General features: G+C 36.2%; 1 protein-coding gene across 1 annotated transcript; it reads right to left on the reverse strand.

Moving 5' to 3' along the window:
- Positions 1-992: 992 nt before the first annotated feature.
- LOC110373761 (serine proteinase stubble) lies at positions 993-19,778 on the reverse strand. Its single transcript, XM_064042129.1, has 7 exons — positions 19,121-19,778; positions 15,573-15,752; positions 4,051-4,228; positions 2,830-3,022; positions 2,240-2,344; positions 1,676-1,783; positions 993-1,172 (listed from the first exon to the last, which is right to left on the reverse strand). The coding sequence occupies exons 1-7, from the start codon at positions 19,482-19,484 to the stop codon at positions 993-995; spliced, it is 1,308 nt and encodes a 435-aa protein (XP_063898199.1). The 5' UTR covers positions 19,485-19,778.
- Positions 19,779-21,282: the final 1,504 nt, after the last annotated feature.

Raw genomic sequence — 21,282 nt, forward strand, 5'->3', positions numbered from 1 at the left:
AAACGTATGGAATGGTGAAATGTGGTGACAAAAGAATGATGGCATGAATTTATGAAAAATATGAGTTCGAATGAATCCTCCATTAATGAATGGTTTGAAGAAGTGGTGGACTATACAATAAGATCAATGATCATAGGGTCAATGGAGACAATTGTAATGCCGGTCTAAAACGTGACATGATTTGTTCGAAAGTGTATTTAAATGAGTATATGAAAAAAAATGATGATTGATGGCAATGTTGACATTTTGATGACGATTTTAACATTTTGATGATAATATTACATGGTTTATGAAAATCCCAAAGTTTATTTACTTTGTGATTTTTTGGAAATTCTATCGGTGAAGATAAAAATCATGATGAAAAATGTAGGTATGTTATGATATGTATGGTATGATGAATGATGTGACGATGAGAATAATTGGGTGAAAAATTATGAGTATGTTTAAGTTTTTTGAGATGAATTGATTTGTTTCTACGCCTGGAAAAAGTTTTGAAAGGTCTTCAAAAACTATTAATTTGAAACCTTCGTTGTCTCATTTAAAAATAATTACGCATATGTATTTACATCTTATATATAAGTTATTTTGTTGTTTGTCTATTCAAGGCACACATTTTAGTCGACTCTGAGTATTTTTTTTTCACTTCGATGTTCTTCTCCGCGGTTCTGACTTTTATGGTTCGGTAACATTTAGCTGTGATAAAAGTTACTTAATATAAATTCTTGAATTTATCTGTTTGATGAAAAAGTTGGTCACAAAGACCATCGTGGACTTTACTTTTCAAAATTACTTGAAAATATTTCTGGACTTATCATTCTGCTTGCTCTTTAAGTTTTAAAATACTGAAACAATTTTGATGTACATTTGGACCTTCAGAAACCTCAAAAAGGCTCTATTTTATATCCATATTAAAAAATGTGAGAAAAGGCTCGGAGGATGGTGATGATGACTCAAGAACCGCGGTAACCAACAACTAATCATATACGAACTATCTAAGGGTTGACAAGTTTATCTATCCAGGGCACGAATTTCTGTATATTTGTATAGACTCCGGGCAAGTGCTCCCGGCCACAGCCGATGCCCCACGATACCAGCCCTATGAGGGTGCTTCGCCCTTCCAGCTTCATTGTGAGTGGGCCTCCGCTGTCGCCTTGACAGGAGTCTCGACCGCCCTGGAATTGGAAATAAGAGTGTTGATAGAGTAGGTGATATTAGTGTTTTAAATGGGAAAGTAACTAGGTTTGTCAGGCTTACAAACTAATGAACCGATTTAAATGAAAGGCTACAGTCTAGAGCCTGAAATTATATAAGGCTATTCTACTACGACTATCTAGGTGGAAGTAGTTTTCGCGGGATGTATAAAAAAAACAACGCAGGTTATAACGTGGCAAAAAAAACGACCTCCCTCATCCATCATAAGAAGTCGCCTATATACTATTCTAATTACTGTCAACTTTCATTTATCTTCAAAGTTTCAAAGGATTTCAGTCAGCCGTTTACGCGAGAAAACGTCAAAAACAGACATACGTGCACAAACATTCGCCTAAAGTCTGTGATCCAACATAAAACACAAGTATATACACAAGTAGTCGGCTAAAAATCAAATACTTACAAACACAATCTTCAGCGTCATTTTTAACCACTAAAATAACTAGAAGGTATGAAAAATCCTCACCTCTTTATACCCGGCACATAGGAAGACATCATGTATAGTCTCCCGTCTCCCGGCCGCGCGGAACCAACGCTGACAACGTTCATTCGGTATTACTTCTACATCTACCTCCTGAAAATAGTATTTATGAAGTACATAAGTCTTGACTATAGTCAAAATATACTTGAGGATAATTTTGGTAATGAGCACGAACGTGGATGGATATACATAGAGAAAGGGGACAACCAAAGAAACAATGGTTAGGTTTCGTAAAAGTCGATATGACTACAAATAATGTTACTAGATGACGGCAGATAGAAGAGTACGGAAGAAGAAAACATGCTGCGCCGACAACATGTACAGTTTCTACAGCCAAAAGTCTGCCTCCTCTAAAATGGAGGAAATTGCCATATGCAGTTTTACCAAACTCCGAGGAGGTGGTCGATAAGTAACACCAGCAGGGATCGGTAGATTCATCATAAGGTTAGGCAACGCTTGGTGTGTTCGGTGGCCGTGGACTCGCCACCATCTATTTTATGACAAGTTGATTCGTAAGATATGTTTTTGTGGGTCTCGGATGATAATTACCTGTAATACTGAAGGCACAGAACTCTGTCCATGTCTCGTTCTTCCCCAACCGGCAACAGTCGCCATTTTGCCTGCTAGCTTCATCTGTTTCTGTGGTAGACATACCTAGAAAGAAAAAGTTTTACAATTTAATATTACACATGATAATCAAATGTAGTGAGGAATGTTCTTTGAGAAAAAAGAACCACAAAAATAGGGTCCAAACTGCACAAATCTCTTGTTTTTGTTGAATATTTTACTCAGCTTCTGTCTTTTGATATCATTTGATTACTTAACTAGGGGAGACCCCTAAACTTGTTGTCTTAAAAACATTTTGCAGTTCCTTCCGAACTTAATGGCTGTTCGCTACAAGCATATCTCTCGCGCGGTCTACTGCTGATACCTTGAACGACTTCTGCGCAGACAATAAATCATTCCCAGAGGTACCATACCACAAAAGATGGGCAAAACATAGAAGTAGAAATCTAGGAAACTATTTATCCAGCTTCAGATACACAGCTCGATCTTCAGATGACCTCTGAAATTTTGCTTCTGGAGCTCTTCGTGTACCAGAGCAGCAATAACGATATCCTGTTCTATTATGTACCTACCGGCAGTATATGCTGCTTAAAGACGACAGTCCTGTCGAGCTGCACGAGCGCCACATCGTTCCTGAAGTCGGCCGGCTCGTACGACGGGTGTACCTCCTTGCGTTGTACCGCGAACTCTTCGTGAGAGTACCTCTCGCCTGAGTCCCGGACGTCCCACTCGCCCAGACGGACTCGGAGTTGGTTGTTTGGTGTGCTGGAAGGGGTTGGTGGTATTTATAGTATCTTTGTTAATCTAAAGTAAAATATAAAAAGGGGAAAATTACTTTGTTTGTTTGTAACTAAAGGTTCTTGGACTACAGAACCTATTTGAAAAGTTATGTCACTGATGGGAAGCTACATTACTCCCAGGTAAGGGGGTATAGGGTAAGTATATTTTATTAGGATGCAGAAAGTAGTAGTCCGGATTTGAGAGAAAAACCGTGCAAATTGGATTGTATGTTTACCCGACTGTCAAGAAGGGCTCTATGTTATTACATATACGTAAACAAACGTAATCTTGAAATGTATAGTCTAGTTTTTTTTTCAAATAATACTATTTTTTGTTTGAAGAGCTAAAATTTTAAACGAATACTGCGTCTGAGAAGTTACACGCACTTGAATTACTCCTACATAATGGAGCTAAAATAAAGTTTTAAAAGTAACTGTTTCTAATTAGTGAAGTCAAAGTTTATTTTTAACGAAACTACACGACCCGGTGGAGATGAGAAAGTGAACGATTATGGACAAAAAAATTGACTAGACTGAAATGTAGGTGAAGCTTCAGAGGTGAAAAACTTCTCAGAAATTAACGCTAATGACTACATTTTTTGCAACAAACTGTATTGAAGATACGGTGAATGGCGTTTGATAGATGCATTTTAGGAGTTAAGCCAAGTAACGGTCGATCCATCATAAGGTTAAGTAATGCTCGCAACGGTCAGACAGTTGTGTGACCGTGGATTTTATGACGAGTTCCTCCGGGTTTTGGAAGGCATTTAATAGTCCACCTATTGCATTCCTGTCATTTGAAAATCTTTAGTAGTCGTTACGGGAAGTCAGAAGCCAGAATATCTAACAACCAGTCTTAAAAAGGGGTATCGGATAAAAAAGTTCAAGAGGTCAGATAGGCAGTCGCTCCGTGGAAAACACTGGTACTCAGCGATTGGTGATTAGAGTGATGATTAGACTGGAAGCCGACCCTGCCTTAGGAAAAGCCTAGGCAAATAACAAAACAGCACTTACGTAGCAACACAATGAGCTGCAGTGATCACCCATCTATCAGATATAAGGGCGCCTCCACACGCCAGCTTCTTGCTCAGAAAACCAGACTTGATGAGAGCGGCTTGCCACGGGTGAGATCCGAAACCGGTTGAATGACCACCGACAATACGGTTGGAACGGGTGAAATGTTCTCCACAACCTGAAATAGCGTATAAAACTATGTTTTAGTAGCTGCAAATAAATACTTTGACTTTGACTTTTGACTTTGCAATTATAGTTTTTACCATGATCAACATCATCATCAAAATCGTCGTCAACATCGTAATCAAATCTTCATCATCAACAGTATCATCAAAATCGTACTTTGCCTTGCCATTCTCTTATTAAATTATTTGACAGAGCAGCATTTACTTTTTTTATTTTGTAATGTTATTCGCAATAGGTAACTGAATTCACATAATTGTAAAAAAAGGAAATGTAATATAAATAAAAAAATACAGTACATATAAATATACCTATATACACACCACAAAATTAAGAATCCATAAAATAAAAATGGGCACTCTATCAATAAAATAATTATGTATATTACATGTACTTAAGAAAATATATTATCTTTTTTTTATATGCTTGAAAAAATATTATCTATTTATTGCTGATATTTTTTGTTACATGCCTAAATACCTTTCAAAATATGCAAAAGTGGTTTGTGTTCAAATACGTTATCATAATTAAGATATTTGAAAAACCTAAATTATTTACAACTGCTCACTATATTTCATATCTAGACACACGGCAGTGTGTCCGCCAAGTTCGAGCAAAAAAGGCGACACACCGGCCGTGGGTTATATTACACGAACCATTTCGGGCCAAATTCGACCCCCCTGTAACTCAAAATCTATTTTATTTACGCATATCAAATTTCTAGTATCTGTTGAGACCCCCTCACTTATCTAAAATACAAAATTTCATTAATATACCTATTGTAGGTCTTGAGATATTGACGTCAGAAAATCGCTATTTTTACTATACACTGATTCACTTATTCACTGACTCACTCATCAAAAACCTAGACCACTTCCAATGGTCGTATTGACTTGAAATTTGGCATGGTGGTAGTTCTTTATGTCAAGGTAAAGGGAAAAATCTGAAAATGGCCAAGTGTGAGTCGGTTTCAAAATAATGAAGGTGTTTTATACCCGGTGTAAATTTATACCCCTAAGGAACTAAAACGAACTAAATTTATCTATATTTATATAATATATCTTCGAATGGTACAAAGGTTTGTATTTAGTAAAAGTAAAGTAAAAATCTGAAAACGGCCAAGTGTGAATCACTTTCGAAAATAACGAATGTGTAACTTTGATCCACGAACATAATATATGATAACATGTCATGTCAGTCAGTTGGTAAATCTAGTTCATTTCTTTGTAAGAAACATAGTGCATATTAAAAAATCTAAAAGATAGTATAAATGAGACATTTCTTTAACTAACTTCATCATAAGAAAAAAATAAAATAAACAACCTTACAAAAATAAATGAAATCCCACCCAAAACAAAAATGTGAAAGACTGCCAAGTTCGATAATATGGGAATGCTTCGCCTATAAAAGAAGTGAGATCTGAATAAGTACCAAGTTCCATACACATACCTCAGTTAAAAATAGTTACTTTTTAATGATGATTACTTGGCAAGTTTTAATAGAAAATTAAATACTTGATTCATTGCGTTTAGTAGGTTTATAATAGGGCTTTCAAATACCGGATTTTTTCAATTCCGGTATCAATACCGGTATTAGAAATTTCAATACCGTGATCACGTGATCACGGTATTGTCGGTCATGCAAATATTGCAATACTCCAGATAGCTCGTTTATGCGTCTTCGAAGTGCTTTTGCAAGATTTTGGCTTAAGTTATTAGCTCCATTAGCTTGACCATCTAACTTCGTCAACATAAATTTTTGCGCAATATCCGCTTTTAGTAAATTGGCATCCCGTTTACAAATCCTACTATAATATTATAAACGCGAAAGTTTGTATGTATGGATGTATGGATGTTTGTTACTCTTTCACGCAAAAACTACTGAATGGATTTTAATGAAACTTTACAATAATATAGCTTATACATCAGAATAACACATAGGCTACAATTTGTAAACATATTGTTCGAAATACTAAACCTGCGCAGACGAAGTCGCGGGCACCAGCTAGTTTCTAATACAGTTACTTTGACTACAGAAAGGCTGTTGTAAATATTTTTTAATACTGTCAAATCGAATTCGTCTAATTCGAAATCGGAGTTTAATTTAGATCGATTAAAACTTTTGAAACACAATCCTTTAGTTTCAAAAAGCGTCCAATCATAGCCCCGACACTATGACTAAAAATGAGATTGACTTCATCATGACGAACAAGAAGCACATAGTCTGAGACGTCTCCGTGATCAATAGGTTTAATACTGACTAAGAGACTTGTCCGAGGCTCTCTGAATATCAACTTCAAGGCCGAACGTTTCCGTCTGATGAAGGCCAGGCTCCGACCAACACTGCTCCAAACCATTTCAGGATCTGAAACGTTCCAGTCAAAGGAAAACCGATTTGCCGCCGTGGAAACCACAACAGACGTTAACCAGAACCACGAATATATGTTTCGGATCCTCAGGGAAGAAGGTTCGAGATTCTGTAATATGCAGCGTAAGCGCAAGAAATCAAAGCTTTTGGAAGAGACATTAGGGCTTATGAAGAAACGACGTGAAAACCCGCCTGTCACTTCGTCAGCTAAGCGGGCTCTAAAACAAGAACAAGCACGTACGATGCGACCTCCGGTGCTCCAATACTCTTGACATTGAAAGAGCAATTGAGCTGAATCGGGGATCAAAGGTGTTCGTACAATCTCTTGGAAGAAGCCACTTGACGAAGCTGACCACAACAAGTGGAGAAGTCATTTCTTCGGTGCCGGCAGTCCTTTCGGAAGTGGAAAACTTCTATGGCCGGTTATACGCATCGCATGCATCTAGACCTGATCCAGGAAAGGAGGATTCTAGAGCCACATTAACGCGCCATTTCACCGAAGACCTGCCAGAAGTCAGCAGTGGCAAAATCGAGATCACTCTGAGACAGCTCAAAAATGGAAAGGCCCTGGCGAGGATGGCATTACAACAGAGCTATTAAAAGCAGGAGGTAAGCCCGTACTGGGGGAGCTCCAGAAGCTTTTTAACGCGCGCCGTCCTGTTTGAAGGGAGAACTCCAGAGGCGTGGAGTAGGAATGTTGTCGTCCTGTTCTTCAAAAAGGGAGACAAAACCCTGCTGAAGAACTATCGACCCTCCCTCCTAAGCCACGTATATAAGCTGTTCTCAAGAGTGATCACGAACCGACTTGCGGGAAGACTCGACGAATTCCAACCACCGGAGCAGGCTGGGTTTCGGAGCGGATACGGCACCATAGACCACATCCACACGGTGCGGCAGATTGTACAGAAGACCGAAGAGTATAATCAGCCCCTGTGTCTAGCATTTGTGGTAGATTGGCGGAAAAAGGCTCGGAGGATGATGATGACATCTTACGAGTACCTACGTAGTTATTTATCTTATTTAATACTACTCTGATACTTATTACAACAAACCACAATAATTAAAATTATAAAAAGATTGTAATACCGTAATCACGGTATTGGCTCGTCAATACCGGTATTGACAAAAGACCAAAATATATCCGTGATCACGGTATTACGGGATCCCGTAATACCGGTATTGAAAGCCCTAGTTTATAACAAGGTGTATGAAAACTTGCCAAGTAACATCATTAAAAAGTAACTATTTTTAACTGAGGTATGTGTATGGAACTTGGTACTTATTCAGATCTCACTTCTTTTATAGGCGAAGCATTCCCATATTATCGAACTTGGCAGTCTTTCACATTTTTGTTTTGGGTGGGATTTTAATTACCCAAGTGACATCCATTTAAAAGTATTTTAAGCACGTAATCAGTATAAAAATGGCAAATATTTAGAAAGTCGGTAATAAAAGTACCTTTCATTTTTTTACTAATTAAAGAGTTTTCGATAATTGGCAATAAAATGCAGAACTTCACTAAATGGCTTGTTTTATCGCCCTTTCGAATATAATGTATAGGCATCGAAATAAATCATGTAATAAATTGATTCAAGGCCTTAGGGGTTATTTATTAAATTTCATTTTCTAGCTAGAGCGTCGTTATAAAATAATCTAAGAAAGTCATTTATAAACAAAAAGTTTCCCTATTTACATAAATACATACATAAAACCATATACACATAAATAATATACAACATACAACAAAATATTAAAATACAAATTATTACGTATACACAAACATACAAAAATAAAAGCGTGTGCTATACAGTGCTTAAATCATTTTGATAAACATGCAACGTCAATCAATAAAAGTCACTTTGTCCAAATGTCATTTTGATAAATATGATAAAAAATGACTATTTTTATTGAAACGTCAATATTATCAAATCGTCACAAAAGGTATTGTAATGCGTCAGTTAGTGACGTTTGACAATTGCGTCAAAGTCATTTTGATTTAAAGACAAAATGACTGAAATTTTGACGTTAACGGTGCGTGATGATTATGGAAACGCAGTGCAAATATAAAGCAGAAAAGAGATAGCAATAACGATGGTACTCAAGTTTGAAAAAAAAAAATATTGATCAACTATTTAATTGAAGTTAAAAAAAAGTTACTGTTCCACTAGTTCACTGACAGCAAGAACGTCTGTTTTCTTTAAAACAACTGCTTACTTCGAAACTAGAACGTGAAAATTCATAGTAAACAGAAAATTTTAAGAAGACTTGTTTATGCTGTTGGTAAACTTGGACTTTAATTTTTTGAAGAAAGAGATAAAACAATTGCTTAAGAAAAAGTTATATACTTGTTTATGCATTCCCTGTAAAATTAAATGATTTAATTAATTACTCATGAAAGCAAGGCTATTGCCAGTTTAAAACAAAACCTAGCTTGCTGAAAACCCCTTCAGTCACGTAAAATACACATTACACGTCTAAATCTTGAGTTCCATCGTCCAAAAATTTTTCAAGAAAAAAAGTACAAAAAAAATACAAAGCCTAGTTCACAAAATCTCACCCGGAAAACTAGGTCTCGACGGCTTATGGCTGGTATTAACTGGTACATAATCATCACCACCCTGAACATTATTTCCACCATTATAATCCGGCTTATAAAAATCATCCGGTTTCTGAGTACTGCCCTCATGGTACGACGGTTTAACATGGTAAAAATGGTTTTGGTTCCAACTCGGCCTTGTACCGGTTTCATCCAGTTCTGGGCGGTTCGAATCCGGTTTGTATGGCTTGGAGTCAGTGTATATGATAATGGGGTCCTCAAATTGGTTGTTTGTTTGGTAGTCGTAGTTTTCGTGTGGGAATGTTCCGATCAGTTCTATAAGGTCACCTGTTAGAAGTATTTGTGGTTTAGTTTTGTGTCATCATCATCATCTGATGATAGGCTGATGCCTATCGCAGTCCACTGCTGGACATAGGCCTCTCCAAGTGCACGCCACTGAGATCGATTTTCGGCTTCGGCTTAGTTTTGTGTGAAAATGTGTTTTTTTTTTTTTAGTTTGTTAAGGTGGGTTTGTGTGTTGTTCTCATGTTAAGATTACGCCTCGAACGTGAAAGGGCCTTAACGAATAATTTTTAACAACTTTCTTGTTACTAAAATCAAGGGATGTGCCGTTAATTTATAGATTTTTTGTCTTGTTAAAGCGGTTGAGCCAGTAGGCTCAACCGCTCTTGTGTATAAACGTATATACATCATGTTTGTCTCGGCCACTAATAAGCGCTCCCGAGCTTACGCATACTTTGAAATTAATCTACATAATTTTACCTACTTTTAGCAAAAAAATATTTTTGTACGAATACATTGTTTTTAGCTCCGAAAGAAATTGTAAAAGTCACAATATATATTTGCTCATTTCCTCGCCTACTTCTCAAGCGTCACTATCCATACAAACCGAAACACTTTAACACACTCTCTTTACACCTAGACTAGATTTCAAAGTCGAAAGTATCGAATTACCATGTCTTATAACATCAGTTAGCCGTCACTCCGTTCCGGACCAGCATCCAAGGCTGAGCCTGAGAAACTAAAGTGAAAATTGGTGAAAGCCGCAACCATTGGACCGGTAATACAATAGTGTGTTCGATCGGAGGAAATATATCATTATGTGGCGTTATGTAAGACTGGGGCGGCTTTTAAAGTCGGTTAAAATGGTGTAATGGAGATCAATAATGTTGAAAAATCAGCTTTTCTGACGGATTTCAGGTGGCCCCGGTACAGGGATGAGAAGGTTCTTTCCCAATGGGTTTGAAAAAGTCTAACTAGTTGCAGCTGAGTACCAGTGTTTGACATAAAGCGACTCCCTATTTGAAATCCTCAACCCGGGCAACCCTAAGACTCGTTGTCAAACTTTCTGAGTATTAACGTACCCCTCCAAAAAACGGAGGAACTCGTCATGAGATGGTCAAAGACGGATCGATCGCCCTAAACGTTGCATACCCTTACGATCGATCGATCTGTGCATCTGTTACGGAGCCACGAGCTTATGTATGTTCTTCATGAATAAATCCAGTGTCAGACTCTAACTGATTAAAACCCACCATGTTCCTTCTAGAGCCCTTTATGTACCAGGGTCGCCGCCACTCTTTCAAACAACCCCGTAGCAACACAAAACCTAAGCCTTAATCAAGGAAAATACACCCAAAAAATAAAGAAAACTAATTAACAAACCCAACAAATAAAGACTATTGCAACATCCATTGTGTATGAGTCATTCATTCAATGCGTTTTGAATATATTATCAACCAGCGATGATCGTGAAAGTGTGAAGCTACCGTTACGGCATACACGTGAATGTGTGTCTGTGTGTGTGTGTGTGTGTCTGTGTAAGTTGAAGCTACGGAAATAAATACGGGGAATTATCTTGTGCTGTGGAGCAATCAGTGCGTAAAGTTGTTAAGGTGTGGGTTAAGTTAGGAGCGGAGCGATTTTCGTTTCGAAAGAGGTGTTTTATTTTTTGGTCTCCTTTAATGGGAGTTAGATGACAATAAGATGTGTGTTGTTGCCATATTAACGTAACAGTCTTACATTTTTTATAGAATCCCAGAGTAGTTAAAATAAAATTGTTTTGCCAATTATCTCGTAATGCTCAAACGTTACTTAACTTGTTCTACTAACTATTTTTAGCTCAGTAATTTACATAAGTGTGACATAGTTAAAATAATATTTGAGCCGTTTTTTAATTCAGGAAATTCAAGAACAATGACTTGAGCAATATTATGAATTCGTTAAATATTCCAGATTTTTTAATTTTTAGGTACAAAAAGAAACTGTTTTATTTAGGGTAGGGTGGTAGCCAATGAACCACCAAAAGTTTGGAGATCTCTAGCGCGCTCGTTTTTACAGTCTAAGAAAATATTTTTGTCTCAAATGATAGGTTATTTAATAAGCTGCCAAATTGTGTTGAAATAAGTGGAAAACATTTGCTGTTGCCTAATTTATACATGTTTTTTTAAAACATGAGAAATGGTTCATAGCGTACTCCTAGGGGTACACAAAGAACCGGGGGGGTGGTACTAAATGAACCATGTGGTACACAATGAATCACGGTAATATAAAAAAACATTATTATTTGTTTTAAAGAAAAATAAATACACTATTTATAACTTTTTATAATTATTAAGTTTCGGGTTATACATACGTATAAGAACCAACAAATCAGCCTTAAAACTTAATTTTTAACAATAATTATGAACATCTTAAAAGTTACGCACACACTCTTTCCGGGAAAAAAGAAAAAACATTTTGTACTTGTATATTTATATTAATTAAAATGCTCTTAGCATTATAAAGTCGACGTGTTTTTATCACATTCAGACTTATGTTTTTTTATTGTCCAAATCACAAATTGTAACAATCAACATATTTTCTTTATGCTGTCTTCATGTTGGGTAGTAAGAAATTTACTTGCATCATAATGGGGCTCTAGTCTACAAGATGGATTGTTCCTGTACTTTGTTTGTGACATATCTTCGCACAAACACTTCGTCTGTCGCAATACTGGATAGAGAAGGTTGCAGTTTTTGCTGCTTTTCGAATGCTTAATCCCGACAAGTGTTTTTTCTATACCTCTTTGTGAAGTTTCCGCGGTGTGATACCCTTTTTTACGTGCTTTCCTCCCTACCGTGTTTCGCCCCATGCTGAAATAGACGAATAATGGTAATTAATTATAGGTACTCACATTAACACTTAGAGGTTAACTGTCTAATAATACTTCCCACCTCATCATATATCATACAAAGCACTAAGATGTGGTACACAATACACAATGAACCGTGGTTCATTGCTTACCCAGGATAAATGGTTCACAGCGTACCCACCCCCTCTTAGGAAATGTTAGGTCATGTTTTATACAAAAACCGTTGAGAATTAATTCCAAAAAATAGTCTCAGATAAGCCTAATGATCTACATTACACATACAATTCACACATAGTTAAGTAAGAGTTAGATTATTAAAGTAACAACAAAAAGAAACTCACCTTTTTTTGTCGTTTTTGCTTGAGTAGAAGACTAAGACGCGGCTCACAGGTGAGTATATCGCGACAGACCCACGGCGAATAGACCAAACTTCTTGACGTGGCAAGGGAGTCTCGACATAATTTTTGCGCGAGCTAGCAACGTTAGGTATGGCCGGTAGGTACTATGGTTCATAGTGTACACGCGGTTCATTGGCTACCACCCTACCCTACTTCACAATTTATACATATTGCAAAAAATGTTTAATAATATTCTTCTCAAAGAAAAACCGCTCTCGCTTCCGCTCCTAACTTACACAAACTAGAGAGAGTGTATCGTATATGAAGTTCTATTTCGTAACTCCGAACAATGTCACGCGTTTTGTCACCTAAGAACTGAGCAGACTTTGTGAAAATATGTCGCAATGTCAAAATGTGACCTCGAATGGTCGTGGTATTATGATCACATTAGGTGTAATAGTAGAGATTTTTTGTGGTAAAAGTACGCCGCAGTTTGTATATAACATGGTAACTTTTTCTTATATTGTAGTCTTTCATGTATGATTCAGCCCCAAAGTTATATTCATATTATCTTTCATATCCACTTTCATTTTCGCAGTCAGTGTCTTACTAACAATTAGTAAAGCAATTATATAAATGTATTATTAAAAGTAGTCAAGAGCCAGAATGTTTGACAACCCATCTTATCAACCGAGTAACTTTTATGAGGAGTAAGATAGGCAGTCGCTCCTTTTAAAACACTGGTACTCAGCTGCATCCAGTCAGACTGAAAGTTGATCCCAACATGGTCAACATGATCCCAACAAATAAACCAGACGGATGGTGAATCCTTCTAAATATATCTTGGACATCAATGTCTGATAAAAAGGTGAAGGAAAACATCTTGAGGAAACCTGGACTATAAAGTCTGAAATCACCAACCCGCATTGAGCAAGCGCGGTGATTAACGCTCAATCCTTCTCCGTGTGAGGAGGCCTGTGCCCAGCAGCGGGACGATAAAAAGGCTGTAACTAACAGTAACATAGTGAATCATATGACATTCAAACGTACAGTGTACTCTCTAATAGTCAAAAGTTTTGTCTATTTTCACCGGTTATTGATAAATCCTCTGATAACTTATCAACAACTTACCTGGACGATAAACTACAACTTTTGGTTTCAATTATTTCCGTCAGCAATATCTAGCAGATAGAATTAACTGTCAGATAACTAACTGAAACTCTACAAGTAACCAGTGTAACTTCGCCTTATACCAAACAAGAGAGAGTGTTTGCACTATGACGTGTTATTTCGTAACCAAAAACAATGTCATACTAGAACCAGTTTCGCCACTTCTACAAAACTGCTCATTCTTTGTTTAAAATAAATACATAATTGTGTGCTCGTCTTTTAATGATTTCACATAGTCATATAAAATGTTTGCAGCTTAAAAGTTAAGGAAAAAATTGTAGTAAATAACATGAGAAATCTACATAATATATGTATGTAATAACACATAGGAAGTGGCGAAGGGTGTGGATTTTTGGGGCTGTCTCATGCAATTCGGATTTTCGAAAAGTGCTGTTTTTCAGCCTACTTTGAATACACGATGTTTTAATTTAGTTTTGATCCTAATTTTATCCCATTCGAAAGAGCAATATTTACGGTGACTTGCACCGTTTAACTATAACGATAACTGAACCATTTTCAGTTGTCAAATCGTACCAATATGGACGGCAATTCCACGGCTGGTAATGGTTTGGTTATCGTTGTACTTAATTTCTTTCTATTTTTTTTTATTTCTCGACGTTGTGTGTTTGTCTGTTTATAAACGCACCTTTGGTACATGAGAACTTCCTAGTATTTTCAGAGCATTTTGTGCTTGATTCTTCTAAAGACCTCTCTAATTTTTATTTTGTCAGAAAATCGCTACCGCTTATAAACTAGGCCATAATAAAGAGTAGATCGTAGAGTCTGTGTCGTAATATTTATCTGTCACGTGCTTTTCCAAGTTCGAGGCGTAAACTTGACAATTCCAAGGATTTGGGAAAAATATTTTCTTTCTAAGTGAATGTTTGGAAATAGAAATTTGTTTTTTTTTTATCATTGGTTAGATATGATTATTGTGTGTTTGTCTGGATATGTTTATTTTGAGGAACCTGAAGATGTATAAGAGTTATTACAAAAAAGTTATAGGTTATAAACACGTTTAAAAAAAATTACAAACGTCTGAGTATTTTTTTTTTGTAATAACATAAATAAGTCTAATGTAAAGTTTCCGTTATATTTTAATGAATTGTCGATTTAACTACATATAGAAGGAATCGTATGTAGGTATCTACCCAGAGTTTAAACCACAAATTAATACAAAAGTTATTAACACACAAGAACTTTACAACACATGTAAGTTATTCACAAAAGTTAAACACAAAATTAAGTAAGACTCAATGACTACAATTTACACAAGATTCTCTATTTACTTATTAGACACAATTCCATAGCAAAGGGAAATACATTTCATGACATGCAAAAATCTCCAGAAATTACTAATCTATGTTTATTTAACACAAAGATTCAAAATTCCCCACTACAAGACAGAAATTGACTTTTCTACAAAACTATCTAACAGATTTTAAGTCACTTATCAAATGGTAAAACTGGTCATTTTGTAAAACTTTTGCCAAACGACGGTTCAGAACTTTGTACGAGTTGGTGAGTAGTAACCATATATTTTTAAATATGCGTTACATTACATATTATGTAGATTATTAAACCACCATATTTTGAATTCCTCGCTACACAGTCGAAGTATTCACCTAAAATGGCGGCTTGTAACCAACTTCGGACAACTCGTACCGTGTATGTGCAAAAGTGATTTCTGAGCATCACCGTTTCTGAACCGTCATGAAGTTTAGCACGAGCTATTTAGGTACTTTAACTTGAATATATGCAAAATTCAACTTACTAGCATTGTGCACAACAGGTGCCACCTCAGTCGGTCGCTCCGTCGTCTCCCGATCCACACAGCACGCCCAGATCATGCCGCCTGAGCATAGATCCAGGGGCTTACCACCGCCGAGCACGCAAGATATGCTGAGCCCGCAGGGGTACCGGGCACCGCGGTAGCGACAGGTTTGCGGTATCACTGGAATTTGAGAAAAAGTATGTTAGACACGTGAAATATATTGCAAAAAACATGGGAATGTTATAATGGCGTGATGAAATTATATAATAATAGTCTAGACTCTAGAGTCTGGGGAATTTGTTCCACCAATCCTTCTTCGCAGCAAAAACATAGGAAGTGGTGAAGGGTGGGCGTTTTAGGGGCTGTCTTTTGTAAATTTGACCTTCAAAAAGTGCAGATTTTCATCCTAATTTATAACTACCTATCTAAAAAAACATTAATAAAACATATAGATAACTTTAAATACTCTTTTATTATCATCGGCATACGTTTTTCCTAATTATGTTGAACGTGCTGAAAACGACTTCCTATCAGCCCTTACTAAATCGTAAGAATAATATCAGTCATTTCTACTGACCTACTAAAGGACTAAGACATATAATTTGTAGATGACTTGTGTTAAATAAATAGTAATGAATTTTCACAATAAGTTATGTCCAAATGTACCTTTTTTTGTTATTAGCGTATCTTGGACACCATTGACTTCTTAAAGCCAAGGAAATATGACGATGTAGAAATATAAGTATAGCTGAGGAAAACTTTTAGACTGAAATCGCACATTGCAAATCGCACAACCCTTAGTTAATCTGGTAATTAACGCTCATTCCGCGCATTTAGGAATGCAAATCGCTGACGACAATGATGTTTTTTATAACATTAAAAGAGGAACAGTCCAGATATGTACATCTGCCTATCCTTTTGCCAACTATGTTGGGGTCAGCTTCCAGAATGACAGGATGCAGCTGAGTATAAGACGAAGTAACTATTAAGGTAATCTGTGATACTCGTGTTTTGCAAAGAGCAACTGCCTATCTGAACTCCTCAACCCAGTCACCCGGGCAACCCAATACCCCTATATAAGACAGATTGTCATCCTCTCTGGCTTCAAACTGCTCGAAACGACTGCCAAAGATGTTCACATGACAGCAATACATAAAAATTAAAATTTCGCGTATTATGTTCTCATCAAAAAATCACTCACATATATCAAACGAAACTGAAACAATTCGTGTAAATATTACATAAAGACTATCACGCGATATTGAAATACAAAGATCGATCGCCGGTGAACGACCGAGCAATTTCTCTGCGCACGCGCCTTTTACTCTCATTGCGTGATTTAGATCAATGTTCGCATCAAACATTGCTTTGTGTTTGTGATATTGCTTATCTTTTGTCAAGAATTTTAAGTGGGTAAGTAGAGTAAAAGTGTTTTGATTTTAATTATGTTAGTTGGCCTTGGACTTCGACATTTTGTCTGAAAAATATCTCGGGATTAACATTTAGCTTATATCCTTGCTAGAAGTGCACAAACAAGACATACATTTATTTTTAAACTGAGTTTTATTTCTAACTCAAATGGAGTATAGACTTACAAAAACCTAGTAATGACAGATGGGTCAGTAATTACGATTATAGTATACATCTAGCGAGGAAGGAAACAATTATTCAGAATCTTGAGGAAAGTTGGTGCCAAATATATGATGAAAGGATTGTGTGACGATTTGTCCGGAAAGAATGTTACTTATGAGATGAGCCAATAGTAGAAGTATGGAGGAAGAAGACTAAAATAAAATTGCGATACGAGCAGAATGCCTCTCTGTGGATTTCAATAACCTATATATCTATGGATTTGCCAACTAGAGACAGATATTTAACTCCTTGTATGCCTTCAACAATAGAATATCAATTGTGTCTCGCATATACCTGCGTTCGGCATACCTAGCTATAACGGGTTAATAGCTAACGTAAAAATTCTACATTCTGTATCTCCAGTTGGCAAATCAACATATATAGGTAGGTTACTGAATTCGCAGTAAATATTAGCAACTTTGTCCAATCGGCAAAGTCATCAGTCGCTTAAATTGTTTCACACATCCCGTCTTTAATATCTATGGGAGAATTTTAATAAGTCTAGCTTTTACTACTAAGTAGTGTAAGTATTTATAAACTAAGACTGGTCTAAGCGACACTCTTAACAAGTTTAGAGAGGAAACGCTTAATATAGAACTAGCATAGATGTGGGACTGGGTTAGCAGTGCTAAAATGAGAAGCTCATTCTCCAAGCCTATGTTGGGGCTTCCAGTCTAACTGGATGTAGCTGAGTACCACTGTTTAACAAGGAGCGATTGCCTATCTAAGCTCCTCAACCCAGTTACCCGGGCAACCTTTGTGAGACCGGTAGTCAGACTTATTGGCTTCTGACTACCCTTAACGACTGCATAAGATGTTCAATGACAGCCGGGACCTACAGTTTCACGTGCCGTCCGAAACGCAATCGTTGTCTCCAAGATATACGTAAAAAAAAGTTGCATTGCATTGAAATGAGGAGCTTGTGGCTAAGTATAGTTCTTCCGAAACTTTTTGTCTTCACTGACCATTGCACAAATTGCTGCGCAGAAAACAATATGGAACACTTCTGTTTCACCACTACCCTAAGGTAGACTGGTAGAGAACGCCTAAGGCGTTAAGTCCGCCGTTGTACAATGTGCATAAAGTATTTTAAATAAATAAATAAACATGCGTGGATTCGTGTTCAGAATTTAGTTGTAGCACGAAATCGAGTTTTTTGAGTGCCGTATCATCATAAGGCGGTCCATGGATAAACTATCTACTCCTATGTACCTATGTCATAATGAAATCCTACGAAGTTCGGAATGCACGTTACATTGGTGTTTCCCGGCTGTCATTTGAATATCTTCGGCAGTTGTTACGGGTAGGCAAAATCCGGAGTCTGACATTCAGTCCTACTTAGGGGGTTCGGATTGCCCGGATAACTGGGTTGAGGAGGTTAGACAGGTAGTCGCTCCATGTAAAAGTTAGGTACTCAGCATCTTAACCTTATGATCGATCGACTCGTGCGGTTGTTACTTAGCCACGGACACCACTAGCCCTTGCACAGCTGAACAATGAGAAGGTGAAAAAGATCTTTTGATGATCGATTAGAAACTTTTTGTTAACAGGTCTTTTCAAATAGATGTATTTGAAAATACTATGTGCGCATGCGCGAGGCATTAAATAGCTAGAAGCAAAGTAATTAACAAACTTCAGACATTTTCAGTATGCTTCGGAGTTTTAACCAGAGCTTAATTTTACCATTAATAAAAATTGTTTCTTATCAAAAAACTTAGAGTTTAACCATATTATTATCTGAAAAATTTTCAGATTACAGAGCTTTTTTTAAGCAGCCGCTTTTGCTATCAATTGTTGTCAATTATGGAATCCATATATCTTTTCAAGTTATTTGCGTACGTAGTTTCATATTTCTAAAGCTAAGGTCTCGCACTATCAACACGAAAACTACAAGTAATAACTTTTAAAATACTCACTCTTTCCCAATAAATCCATAATAGAATCATCTTCTTGCGACGACCCATAGCCATTATGATACGATCCTTTTCTCCTGCCTAAAGCACCGAGTAATAATATATCTTTTTCCTGCTCGTTAACCGGCCTCCTTCGATCCGTCGGCAAATCAACGTCTTTCACATCCAAACTATCTTGTAAAGTCAAAACATCATTTTCATTACACAAAATACTATTAAAACAACTTAAAATAGCAAACGTGAATAAGAAAGTTCTAAAAAACATATTTTTGTGAACACCACGCGTTCTTCTGCGAGTCTTAAAATTTTTTTTTTGAACCTTTCCCGCCGAGCCATCGAGTCCGTTTTCGATTACACTTTTGCACATTTCACTGGTTTCTATTACACCTCATTTTTTTTTCGACCACTGTTTTTTTTTTATTTTTCACTATTATTTTTGTTTTTATGTTATTTTTTATTTAACTATATATTTTTATATAATATTAGCGTGAGACGTCTTGTCGCGGGAAGTTGTTTATCGGAAGTAAACTGCGTTCGCGTTGCGCTTCGTTCCTTTTCACTTTTCGTTGGAGTTCCTCGGGCGTGTTACATTTTCTTGACTACAATTAACCGTTCATATCTTAAAAATCTCTTTTATTTATTGTCGGCCATTATCGTTTATCATCTGTAAAATAAATGTAGTTATTAATTGGCAATTTCCCTACATGTTTAATAAGAAATTTTAAGTTTATTTTTTTATGCGGGACCCAATGTTTTTTTTTTGTTTTAAAATACAAAACAATAGCAGTAAGAGTGTTGTCTAGCATGTCTATGGCGTGCGTGACATAAAAATATAAGGTTCGTATATAATAATAGGTTACTATTTATGTTCGACTGTGTGAATTTAGTGAAAGAATATACTTAGAGCCAATTTCTTAAATCAGTGTTAATAACATCTGCAATTTTGACATTTAGGAATATGTACGGACTTAGTAGTTTAGATATTTTTAACGAACTTAAAAAAATAAGTTCTCAGTTTAATTTGAATGCATGTATGTTTGTGCGCAAGTATCTCACGATTCGCAGAACCGATTTTTTTAAAGTTTTCAGCGTAGTATTCATCAGACTAAGCAAAAAGTTTTAGTTAAGTAAATTATTGAAATCTATTTTTACACATTTTTAACATAATTCTAAAAAAGACCTTTATTAAAAAGATCACCAAAGTTTTACAGTTATATGGATTTCAGTTAACGGCTTTTTTGCTTCAGTAAAATTCTGTACTTTTAACAGTTATTTCACAGTCATTGTAATTACGAAATTAGATCGCATAATGATCGATTTTTTGTAAGAATAACAGAATTTTCAAATCACCGTTGTGGACTAACAAAAATATTAGTTTTTTTGTTTTGTTTTTTTAGATAAATTGTAACAAATGATTTTGGGAAGCGATCAAGACCATCCTATTTTTGGTGCTCTATATTTTTAACTGTTTATAATGACTACTTTTTAACTTATAAATAAATAGACATTCAACAGTTAACACTGGACAAAAATAGCAACATCTCGACTATAAGGCCTAACATTTCCATATTAAGTACTAGATAATGAGATACAAAAACGGTTTTAATGCGCATTCAAGTATCAAGATTGAGTGGTCACACTTGAACACTCATAAGACGCCGACTTTCGCCCGTAGCTTTCCAAAACATGACTTTAAATGGACGAAAAACGTCTTAAGTCAATACCTAACGAATAAATTTCGATTTTATATGTATTACTATAGTGTCTAAACTCATTTGACCGTTGTCCAGCGGTGACAAATCCCTCTGATTGATTTGGAATATTTTACATGATGCGATAATGTACTTTACGTTGTAGGTGTGAAGGTTGAAATTCCTTTGTGTTGAAGTCTGGGCGTAATTTGTACAAATAGACAAGTCTGCTTTCTTTACTAATGACATCTGTTAAGGTTAATTTCGTGGTATTGCATTATCTGTGGCTAATTCATTTTTGATAGGGCAACACAGAGTATTTACGGAAATTCGCGGGAATTGGGTCAATCATTACAATTTAAGGTTCTCTTTACAAATAAGGTAATTAAATTGAATTGTTTGTTGTTTCTTAAGAATTTATCTACGATTAATCTATTAAATTATGGGTAAATTGCAGAAAGTTGCCCGTTGGGC

This window comes from Helicoverpa armigera, chromosome 27, assembly GCF_030705265.1.
Source record: "Helicoverpa armigera isolate CAAS_96S chromosome 27, ASM3070526v1, whole genome shotgun sequence".
NCBI lineage: Eukaryota > Metazoa > Arthropoda > Insecta > Lepidoptera > Noctuidae > Helicoverpa > Helicoverpa armigera.